The sequence below is a fragment of the Myripristis murdjan genome, chromosome 3 (genome assembly GCF_902150065.1).
Source record: "Myripristis murdjan chromosome 3, fMyrMur1.1, whole genome shotgun sequence".
Classification (NCBI taxonomy): domain Eukaryota; kingdom Metazoa; phylum Chordata; class Actinopteri; order Holocentriformes; family Holocentridae; genus Myripristis; species Myripristis murdjan.
The window spans coordinates 14,180,759-14,192,740 of NC_043982.1; the positions used below are offsets into that span (position 1 = coordinate 14,180,759).

The 11,982-nt window shown below is 39.3% G+C and overlaps 1 protein-coding gene across 1 annotated transcript in view; it reads left to right on the forward strand.

Moving 5' to 3' along the window:
* The window catches only part of gpc5a (glypican 5a), a 118,248-nt gene extending 111,103 nt beyond the window's left edge, over positions 1-7,145 (forward strand). Inside the window, exon 9 of the mRNA XM_030048618.1 lies at positions 6,227-7,145. Coding sequence (XP_029904478.1) covers positions 6,227-6,384 — 158 coding nt within the window. The 3' untranslated portion in view covers positions 6,385-7,145. The remainder of the gene's footprint in view (positions 1-6,226) is intronic.
* The last annotated feature ends 4,837 nt before the right edge of the window (positions 7,146-11,982 follow it).

An 11,982-nucleotide genomic window follows, 5' to 3' on the forward strand; every position in this document is an offset into this window, starting at 1 on the left:
CCCTTCATCACTCCGGTCGTTAGTTGTATTTTCCCCGGTGCAGTTAGTGCAGTATTGATCATTGTTGTTTCGAGTCCTCAGGAATCAACTTCTATTGATTTCACTTCAGCTGTAAGCTTTTTGTCCTGACCTACTGCACACCACTTCTCACACCGAGCGGCTTTTGTAACATCCTAACATTTCTTGATGTTGCCATGGGTTTACCAAAACATGAAAAGTGCCATACTTTCCCAGACTTCTTACAGAATGCTTTGGACAAGGATCCAAAATAGGACCTGCTATTACAGATACTTTCAGCCATTAGGTTTTGCACACTACTTGCCTTGACCTGAAACCCTTTAGTGGCAAAAGAAACATAACTGCACTGTAGTTATGTTATCCACAATATGTAGCTTTACTTTCAAGATGGTCTTTCATCTGGTGTTTCATTATCCTTCAAAAAAAGAGTTTACTTGTTGTAAAAAGAGTCAGAAATGATGAAGGCTGTGAATAGCGAGGAAGCAATCTCACTCCATACTGTAAGTTTATTTAATACTTTATGCATGGCTCTGTGTGTGTGCGTGTGTATGTGTGTGTGTGTGTGTGTGTGTGTGTGTGTGTGTTTGTGGATGCTTGTGCGTATCAAATGAAGAGTGCTGTACTGGTCGTATGTTTCAGAATTTATTCGGAGATTTTCCAGATTGTTTTTAATGCGCGGCTAAGTCAAGACCCTTGGTGCGCTGCATACTCTTTAATCCCCTCTGAAATGGAGCTCGGCTCAAAGGTCTTTTTCAGAGTCTACAGTCAATGTGACTCAGCTTTTACCATCAGAGCCCTGAGATTTTATAGCTGTGAAAAGTCAAACTTGTTTTTTTTTAAAGACAGTTTTCTTTTCTTTTCTTTTCTTGTTTTTATTAAGAATATTTATGCCTCTAATAGACAATTTATATTCAGTATATGTATGCCTGCAGGGTTTGCTATGAGGTACTTCATAAACTTTTCTTACTTGCAACCATTTTTTATTCAGAAACTGCATACTGAATATTCCTTATTGCTTTTCTTATATAGACGTTGTTGGAATGATGTGTTTTTGCACATATTTTTGTTTACGTAACATTATCTCTTGTGAGTATTCATACTCATAGAATTTTGTTGACCCGGAAACGATCCCCATCCAAGCTTATTTGAGTCTAAAATATCATAGGAGTTGTGCTAATCTCAAAGGCCTTCCTTTTTGTGATTTTAATTTTACAGCATGAGTTGCCTGGTGTTGCACTGCAGTAAAGAAAAAAAAAACTCCAGTACTTTCAGTGTTGTATCATTTATGAATCACAAAGACACGTCCTGGTTTACAGCTTGCTGCTGGATTAGAATCCTTGAAACTTCAGTAAGAGGAATTGATTGAGGTGTTGAAGTTCAGTGCTCTCGGGTGGGTCACTCAGCCAGACTATCTGTGAGCTGTATACCTTCAAATGGCTGTCCTGGGGACTCCGTGGCAGTGAATCAATAGACAGTTAATTTCAGGCCACACTCAGATGCCTCAACAATAGGTCATGTTAGGGGCTTCCATTTAGGGAGAAGAAACTGTCAATAATCAGCTGGACTCATTCATACCACGGTCTCGCCAGCAAGCATTGTGGAGATTTGCCATATTAGAAATCTGTGTCAAACTAGCTATTATACTCATAAACTCTGAACCCAGCGCCAACCCTGAAATTAGATTAGATTGGATTAGATTAGATTAGATTAGATTAGATTAGATTAGATTAGAGAAGATGAAACTCTGTAGTCTCTGTGGTAGGATACATTAAAGGATACAACATATATAAGTTTACAACTGACCTCAACATATGTGAATGACAATGGGTTCTGTGGGTGCCCACGGGTCTCCCCTCTGCAGACATGCCCACCTCATGCGAATCCCGTGCAGTTTGGGCCACAAACTATGCAGATATTTGTTAAATATATATATGGTTTGACTGAAAAGCTGAGACTCCTGTGGATTCAATGAGCCCAATTTGATTCATGTGTGATGATGTTAGCCCCCATAGTAGCCATTTCACTGTAGTGAGACCATTTTTTTGAAACTTGACATCACTGTAAAATGACCCATTGTGACCTTGAGAATAATCACAGCCTTGTTAAATTTATCATCCACAAACTAGAGACCGAGGGAATTCAGAGGATGTTTGGTTCTCCAGGGGAGTTTCAAAGCAATTTCCATAACAGAATGCTCACCCTCCAATTGCTGAAGAATGCAGTTCTTACAGAAATCTACGGTAACACTTTATAATGAGTACACACTATTAAGCATTAGTTAAGCATTAATAAATACTGAATACATCATTTATAACGCATGAATATTCATTAGTATGTAGTTTATAAACACAGTTATAAATGTTTTACTCTTCATTAATAAGCTCATCTATATAAATGATGGATTAAGCATTTCTAAATTAAGTTTTACATCACTTACCCACCAGGTATTTAGGATTTGTCAGTAGTTGGTAGATGTACATGTCTGCATGCTCCACTATTCAGACATGTACTAATGGTTAGTGAGTGTGTTAGTAGATGTTTTATAAAATCTCACAAATTCCATTTCCAATGGATGGCTTATAAACAATTATTAATGCAGGAATTCATGAATTCAGGCAGTTACAAAGCACTTACTACTCGTTAATTAAGCATTTCAAGTGAGCTCATCTAAAGTGGGGACTATCTATGCCTTATAAAGCATTTACAAATGTGATTTCAAGGGATCCCGCTCTCAGCACGTCATCAACGTGATGACGTGGCAGACGGCAACACTTTACGTACAGGTGTAGCAGTCACACTGGAGAGATGGAGATGGAGGGCTCTGAAGGGAATCGACGGGTCCGGCGGATGCGGGCTCAAGAGAAAGCCGGTGTGGAGACGGATATATCAGAGTCGACGGGCGTCAGTGGAACTAGTGGTGGTGAGTATGTGTTTGTTTGCTGGCACACATGGATGATAGCTAACGTTAGCTTAGCTTAGCTTCGGGAAGCGAGAGCTAACGCCTTCAGCTGCTAACATCCATGTGTGCCAGCAGACAAACACATACTCAGCACCACTGGTTCCACTGACGCCCGTCGACTCTGATATATCCGTCTCCACACCGGCTTTCTCTTGAGCCCGCATCCACCGGACCCGTCGATTCCCTTCAGAGCCCTCCATCTCCATCTCTCCAGTCTGACTGCTACACCTGTACGTAAAGTGTTGCGGTCTGCCACGTCATCACGTTGATGACGTGCTGAGAGCGGGATCCCTTGAAATCACATTTGTAAATGCTTTATAAGGCATAGATAGTCCCCACTTTAGATGAGCTCACTTGAAATGCTTAATTAACGAGTAGTAAGTGATTTGCAACTGCCTGAATTCATGAATTCCTGCATTAATAACTGTTTATAAGCCATCCATTGGAAATGGAATTTGTGAGGTTTTTATAAAACATCTACTAACACACTCACTAACCATTAGTACATGTCTGAATAGTGGAGCATGCAGACATGTACATCTAAATAAACTGTTCATTATTTGCACAGGCTTTCTAAATGATCTTACCAACCACTGACAAATCCTAAATACCTGGTGGGTAAGTGATGTAATACTTAATTTAGAAATGCTGAATCCATCATTTATATAGATGAGCTTATTAATGAAGAGTAAAACATTTATAACTGTGATTATAAACCACATACTAATGAGTATTTATGTCAGAAACATGCTTTATAAATGATGAATTCAGTGTTTACTAATCCATAACCTCTGTGCTTATAAATGATGAGTAAAACATTTATAACTGTGATTATAAACCACATACTAATGAGTATTTATGTCAGAACATGCTTTATAAATGATGAATTCAGTGTTTACTGATCCATAACTACTGTGCTTATAAATGATGAGTAAAACATTTATAACTGTGTTTATAAACTACATACTAATGAGTATTCATGCGTTATAAATGATGTATTCAGTATTTATTAATGCTTAACTAATGCTTAATAGTGTGTACTCATTATAAAGTGTTACCAAATCTACAAACGGCAAAAGTTTTTGATACCAAATCACAGCATGGATTTTACTATGGTGTTCCTCAAAGTCTTGGTGTCTTGGTGTCTTCATATCCTTGCACTGTAATACTCTAACCCTTATACACTCTAAATCAATAAAAATAACTAAATAGACACCTAAGAAGTACAAAAACATTGTTTATTAAAGATTTATGAGTGGAAAAATGTGTAACACAGTGCTGTGTCTCAAAATTGACTTCAGGTGTCCAGCTTTCAGATGATGAATACCACGTCTATGTGGCATCTTCTGTTGACCTTCTATCTCCCTCTGAAGATCCCCTGGCAAAAGATTGTCTAAACTGGACAAACATTCTTTGCTTTTATACTGATGAAGTTATCAGCAACAGCTGCAGAGTGCTGCCCAGCACTCAGTTGATTTTCTTTAACACTTCACCAACTGAGCATTTATATACAATTAAAATATCTCGTATTTCCCCATCACAACATCAAGTGTAATTTACAGTTTTTATCACATATCTAAAGTCCATAAATAAATCAAAGGGGATCCAGTGAACTGGGTAGATAAATCCATTTTAAAATCCCATCTAGAGAGAGACATGGACAGAAAAGAGACAAAAAGCTCATATTAAGGACAATAAATTCTTCATCACTCAGTTCCAAAGGCTTCACGCTTTTTAGGGTCATGATCCAATAGGCTTCCCTTTTGAGCTCTTTGTTGTCCCCACTGGTGCACCTTTGTGTACTGTTTTAAATCCCACAACTGTAATGTAGTATAGGATGGGACCATTGTTTGATTCTGCAAAGGTTTTTTTTGCCATTGCATGTTGCATATTTCCAGTTCTCTTTGCAGTTTTATGTTCTGCTATATGTTCTGCTTTAGGGAACATTTAGCTTGACCCACATACACCAATCCACATGGGCAGGAAAGCATGAAGATGACTCCAGAGGTGGAGGAGTTGACAAAACCTTTGGGTTTAATCTTTTTGCCTGTATGTGGGTGTGAAATAGCCTTTTTTAAGACAAGCTTTTGACAAAGATGCACGATGAAATGTGTAAAGCTGTTGTTTCTTAACAATAAATACATTTCTTTTGTGCTCAAAGTGTTGCAGTTCTGAGGTGTTGCTGACACCCTTCTCTAGGAGATTTCATCTCAGTTCCATATATTTTTGGCAAGCACCCCTGTCCTGCAATAAAGCTGTTCAGTTACTTAAAGAGCAGCAGCAATATGTGGGAGGAAAATGACATACTCCTTTGTTATTCAAGTGGAAGTGCTAATATATTGTGGTTGAGAAAACTTTGCAGTACATGACTGTAATTATGATATAAAAATGGACATTATTTCTGCGGCACGCTGTGCAGTGAAATATTAACAGCTCTGGTTGATGTTACCTAGTTCAGAATGGTTATGGAATAGTGGTCGTTCACGTGTGCTCAGATCCCCGAGGAACATGTAATTTATAGAATGCTTGCTTCTGTTTGAAAAAACGTCTTCAAGTCCAGCTAAAGGTAAAATGTTCATGTCTTCAGAATCAAGATCCTGTGACACCTGCACCGTCTGAGAGCCAGGCAGTCACTTCGTGTCACCTGCAAAGCTGCTGTGGATATTTTTGCATTCACACTGTGTGTTATTCATACCTATATGCATAATTATCATCACACATTAATCATACTATAACACAGGTTACGGGTAAATATATATTTTCTGTCAAATGAAAGATACAGACTTACCGTGAAGACATCCATGGGGCATATGTGAAAATATGTTCCTTGAGGTCAGTTTGAGCCCAGCAGTTTAAACTTCCAGAAAATTATTGTAATTAAAATTGTTACCCAAGTTTGTGTGTCCGGTTCCTTATGTTTCTTAAAGTCTTTTCTTCAAATAGCACTTGAAATAAACCAATCTGGGGTTAAATTGACCCAAGAGAAACACAGATGTGTACAAAATATGTGCAGGACATTGAAAGTATATCACCATGTAATTTATATGTTTACTCATGAATATGATATGAAAAAAAAAAAAAGTTAATCATTTATTTAGAGAACATTTTAACTTTGAATGGCGTCAAAATGACCTCAAGGATAACAGGAGGGTAAAGCATGACAAACAGAAACAATTTTGTAAATTAACAAATCTTCTGTATTGACAGTGAGCCTCAGTCAGACTGACGTGTTGCTGTTTGCTGTTTCAGTGAGTCCAGATGTGACCAGCGACCACAGACATCATCATCATCATCACCCATATGGAGAGGACTCCGAAATGGACAGCAGATCCAACTCACATGGGAGGTTGACAGGAGCCATCTGGATCTTGATATTGCCTGGTGTCCAGATGCTCCTGGACTTGTAACGGCAGCTGTGTTGCAGCCCGACACCTTAAAGACTTCAAGCCTTCAAGAAATGAGAGGGCCAAGAGACGGATGTTACGAGCTCCAGTGTGTGCTGGGGCAGCGTTTCCACACAGTGCAGGACACAGGGTAGAAGCGAACACTAATAACTGTGTGTGGATCCATATGGTACCTTAATGTACTGTTAAACACTGTGCTTGCAAAAGACAGCATATGCATTGGCATTGAGGATATTAACTGAATATAAATGGTTATCTGTTTGGTGGCATTCACTAACACTATACTGACATATTCAAAACAGCCAATGTCACTGCCATGAATGATACAAGGCAGCAGAAAATTACTGTGTGTTGTAAAAGCTTGACATTAATTTAATTGTATTTCAATGCATAATATATTTGAACTATAGATATGCTGTATGTAAGTGGTAATTTGCTTTAGCATACTGCACTGTACTGCACTGTACACAGTATAGGTTGTGAGAGTGTTGTATTTTCTGTGCTCCTCCTTGAAACGGGGTTGCACAGCAGTTGTGAAACGAGTCGAGTAGTCTGAAAGGTTATTTCTGATGTTTGAATTTAAACTGAAAACATAAAAGCTTCCACAGCTCTTGAGGTTGCAATATTTGTACAGCCTCAAAAGTTTTCATATGGCACCTTATCATGCTCATACCATCTGGGAAATCCCTGGTTCCTTCCCTGCTGTATGTACAACGTCCTCAAATGTGTTAATTAATGTGTTAATATATATATGTATATATATATATATATACACACACACACACACACACACATATACATATATATATGTGTGTATATATATATATATATTTAAAAGTGCTTCAGATCTTCATTGTGAAAAACCCTAAAGCAAGCCCTAACAAAGAAATGTACGGATGTTCCATTGCCTTTTTGCTTATAGGCTGGAAAAAAAGAAGCAAAACCCTGACCCTTACAGTACTAGTCCTCACTAGTAATGGCTGCAATGCTGTCCAGAGCTCATTTAATTGGTACATTTCAATAGTGAAATTGACCTGTAGTGCTACAGCTGAGCGAACCGGTAAAAGAGGGGGGTAGAGGGGGAGGAGAGGGGAAGAGGAGTAGGCAAGGGAGAGAATTCATACTCCCTTCTTCTTTAGAAATAGATTAGTTTCCTCAGGAGTCTATTATCGTCTTTCAAACTCAATCCTCCTCTGCCTTCACAGGCCTGGATAGGAGGCGATAGCTCCTGGAGCCTCTGGTGGGGAAGAATCCAATTCCCTCTACCTGCTAGCTGACTCACATTATACACTGCTGGTGTGCTGCTGGCAGGTTTTGTGCAGAGAAAAGGAAAATGATTTATTGTTTCCTGTCATTTACTATGCATGTGTGGTCACTGTCTAGGAGGGAGCGGTGCTTAACAGTACCAGATGCTGGTTCTGTGGCTCGTGAGTATAGGAGAACCACTTGTATCGCTGAGTAGAGCCTCTTTTGCGTTACCGGGAAACCTCCTCACACGATACCGTATGAGAACCACACTTTCCATTATTCATAAACACTAAAACATTTTCAGCTGCAGCAGACTCAACAGTGTGAATTCAAGTGCAGCTTAGGAGTTGCCATACACATAAAGATTTTTTTTTTTTTTACCATATTATAATTGTTGTTGTAGCACCGGTATTAAACTGAACTGTAGTCAACATCATTATGAGGGCAACGTGGGACTTAATTTATGAAACGATCCCACAATCAATTTGCTCTTACAAATGAGCATGTGATCTGTATTCTGCTCATATTTATGTGGGGCACAGCAATGCAATTTGCAAATTGGATTTCATCTTCAGCTTCACCTGAAGATGAAAACAAGAAGTACAACAAAAGACTTTAAAGAAATGTAACTTTCACTATATGTAACACTGTATTTTGGGCTGTTATCATGACACAAAGTTAAAGATATTTGAACAACTGTGCCACCGGAAGAACTTGGAGGTTTTAATTACAGTTTCAGGATTTGTAAATTGTACATATGTACATTTCTAAAATCATACGATTATGTCTTTAAATGAAAAACTGTATCTGTGCAGTGATCTTACTATGGAGGTGAAGATTATCCACCTATCCAATTATTCAGCTACATTTTCGTCAGTGAAACACTGATAATAAGTGATGCTCAGTGTGCGTGCAAGACCTCTCATCGTGCCTCTCTTTGCAGACAAACACGAGGATGTGAGGACAGCCGAACTGCATGGTTGGAAATCAGAAAATCCGATCTGGTCACATATACCCTCAGGCACATACACGGATAAAATCCCAAAGGGCATGAAGCCCCTGTTCCTTTCCCTGCCACACACAAAGTGCCGCTCTATAATATCCGCATTTGTGTTCTGAGATTTTTCGTTTCCATCATCTTGACTATTTTAGAGAGAAGAGTGCCTTTTTTTTGCTTGTCCTTAAGCTCCAAAATGGCTAGTGTGCTTATGCGGAAGTAGACCAAAAACACAAAAGAGCTGCATCATATGAAGAACTAACAGCAGGTATTAGTGACGCACGGGTAAACGCGAAGATCATCTGAATCTGCCCACATTAATAACTCACCCATCCACAACCGCCCAACATGGTGGTAATTTTAATAAAACTCAAGCACTCATCTGCAAGAACCCCCTTACCTAATGTTGCATAATGCCGGCAGGGAGAAAGTATATGGGGAAATGAGCTAATATGGCTAGAACTACTCTTCGGTATGGTGCTTTATATTATTTAAATCTTTTCACTCAGCAATTATTCATAACTTTGTTGACACCCACTCAAATCTGTGGTTTACCCTTCAGACCTATGGGTGGCAGGTCATTCTGTGCATCACGAGTAGTTATACATGCAGCCTTCACAGCAGCACCCTGAAAAGTAGCGCAGCATTTAACCATTTGGCATCCAGAACCACAAGTGAACCAAAGAGCTATTGGGGACAATGCTGATTTTTTTGTGGAACCAATGCGAGCTTCATGAAAGTACAAATGGTCCTTCAAATAGGACGACCATTTGGAGGTACAAGTGACTCCTCATAGTGATGGTGCACCATTTAGCACAGCGAAGCCTCCTAATGAACTTTATATCCCCAAAGCAACGGTAGCGGGGATATTATGGATTTCTCCAAACCGCTGCATCCACTACCACAGATCCTGGCTGTGAAGCAGTTTCTCAAATAACTTTTTTGTCCCCCCACTCCCCTGAATCTTTTTCAGATTTGCTGTGCACATTCATGAAGAAGAACCTTATTGATTTTGGTGACCCCAGGACCTTTCCTCTAGCACCACCATCAAGGCAAACTCATCATTTTGGGGATACACTGTTCCCTGACAGCGCATGACTTATTTTTACAGAATGAGTTATACAAGCACCGGATGATATCATAAGAAAAGTAATCAAAAAAATCTAATTTGATGATTGTTTTATTTTTTTTTTTACAGTGCACTGCACAGAGTGTGGCTAGTCTCTGGAGACATTTTTCCTGTCATTTGCCTTTTCATTACTGGTAACTGGGAGATGAGAAATATTGGCAGTGATAGAACAATGTTCTCTGTCTAGACACAGCCAAAATGACTATAATAATGAACTGCAATTTGAAACAGGTGAAGACAGGTCTTGATGAGATGCTCTCATTGCAGTGGTTCCTCTGCTGGGGGTGACAGGCCGATTACAGTTCATATTAGTTTGGTGGATTTACTCTACTACTCTGTTCTGAGGTAACGCGTCGGACAGTATAAACTATTGTCTTTGTGGTCTTTTATCTCTGCATACTTAAAAAGGGCCCACAGGATCTACTGCGGAGAATACTGCTGAGCGCTGCTTAAATGTATACAGAGATGAATTTCATATTCCCACTGAGGCTTCTGCTTCACTAGGAATTATTACTATGACCTTGACAGTGGCTAACATTTAGCCTCAACTTCGATAAGAGCTCATTGGCTTTCATAAAATGTAATCATATTCGTGTGGATGCAGAATGAGATGGGTTTGAGTATTCTTCAGCTGCCGTGCAAAACTAAAAGTTTTCAGATACTTAACTGAACATGGTGACTTTACTGAGATGAAAAATGGGTTTGAAACATGACTCAGCCTTACCTCAAAGTAAGGCTGTTATTAACTTGGGAGTGTGATGGGTTTAATTTGAATTTGTCTGAATATGATCAACAGTAATTGGATTTTTTGTTTCACTGTTATTTCATCAAGTCATCTGCTTTTCTCAGAGGAAAAAAAATGTCCACCGAAAAAAGAACTGCAGCTGCAAGTTTGAATCCAAGGCATTGTGCTTTTTGGGCAAATGTTTTCCAATCAAAAATTGCTTATTAACAAGTCAGATCTGTGAAGCAAGGTGTGCACTGTTTGTGTTAAATCCCTCTTGCACAAATAGAAAAAACACCTGTATGCGCACACGCAGGTGTATGTGAGCACACACAATTATTGTGGATTATTAGAGTGGGGAACACTAGCACTTGTGCCATCAGTGATGTTCGGGTGAAGTGTTGCTGTTGACCTGCTTGGTGTAAAAATACAGACTCACAGATCATCGCAAGCATAATTTGGTGAATATTTATTAAAGCTTGGATTTAACAGAAAAGTTAAGGATCTGCATTTTCCTCACAACTGCTCAGAGGATTTTCATTTATATGGTTTAATTATTGTATTTTTCAACTGTCAAATTGTAAAATGATGCAATCGGTAAAGGCATGTGCAAGTGTGAAAGGCTGGGATCCTGATTCAAGCCTGTGATGTCAGGAGTATACTGTGCACCTTAGTCAAGTATTGCTGATATTTAACACACACACACAAACACACACACACGCTGGGATGGGCTCCAGTGGACTCGAGACCCTGAGGCAATTATAGAAATTGGGTGGATACTTAACCATTTTTTGGTGTGCATTTTGAGACACAGACATGGCATCCTGAAGGCACTACAGCCTCAGTCTGTCCACAACATAATGTGGTATTTTCAGACTTATAGATCTTAAGCATCTTTTCAGAGTTCAAAACTCCTATTTACAAAATTGCAGATACATTTGCCAGTGTCTCCACGCTGTCCATGCTTTTTATCCCACCCGTCGCTGTACATGAACCCTTCCCAGCTCCACCCACCACCCCCATCCTATTCCTGGGGACCACAGGAGAAACAGCACAGTGCCTCCTCATTCTCTTGCTCTCTGTGTTAAAGGTATTTTTTCCAGAGGAAGAGGAAAACAGTCCCATCAATATTGCGTTATCCTGCTGTCTAACCACCCACTGCTTTCAGATTATCAGACAAGGCTCCAGCGCCAGTTTCACAATAAATCCTTTCATTCTTCCTCTGTCTTTCTCTCTATTTCACTCATTCCTCCCAGCCCCCTACTCCTCCCTCTCATCTCAGCTGGCTACTTACTATCATCCCAAAGACATTTAGCATCACAATACAAAAACACCTGATGGATACCGTTTTCATTTTTTGTTTCTTTTATTACAAACATACAGCTATGGTGCAGATCTATTAGGATATGATGTAATTATGATATTATGTTATCCGAGTCTAAGGTTCCCTCCAATATACAACCTTCCTTCTGCTATGTTCTGTTATGTACACCCCTGTGGCTG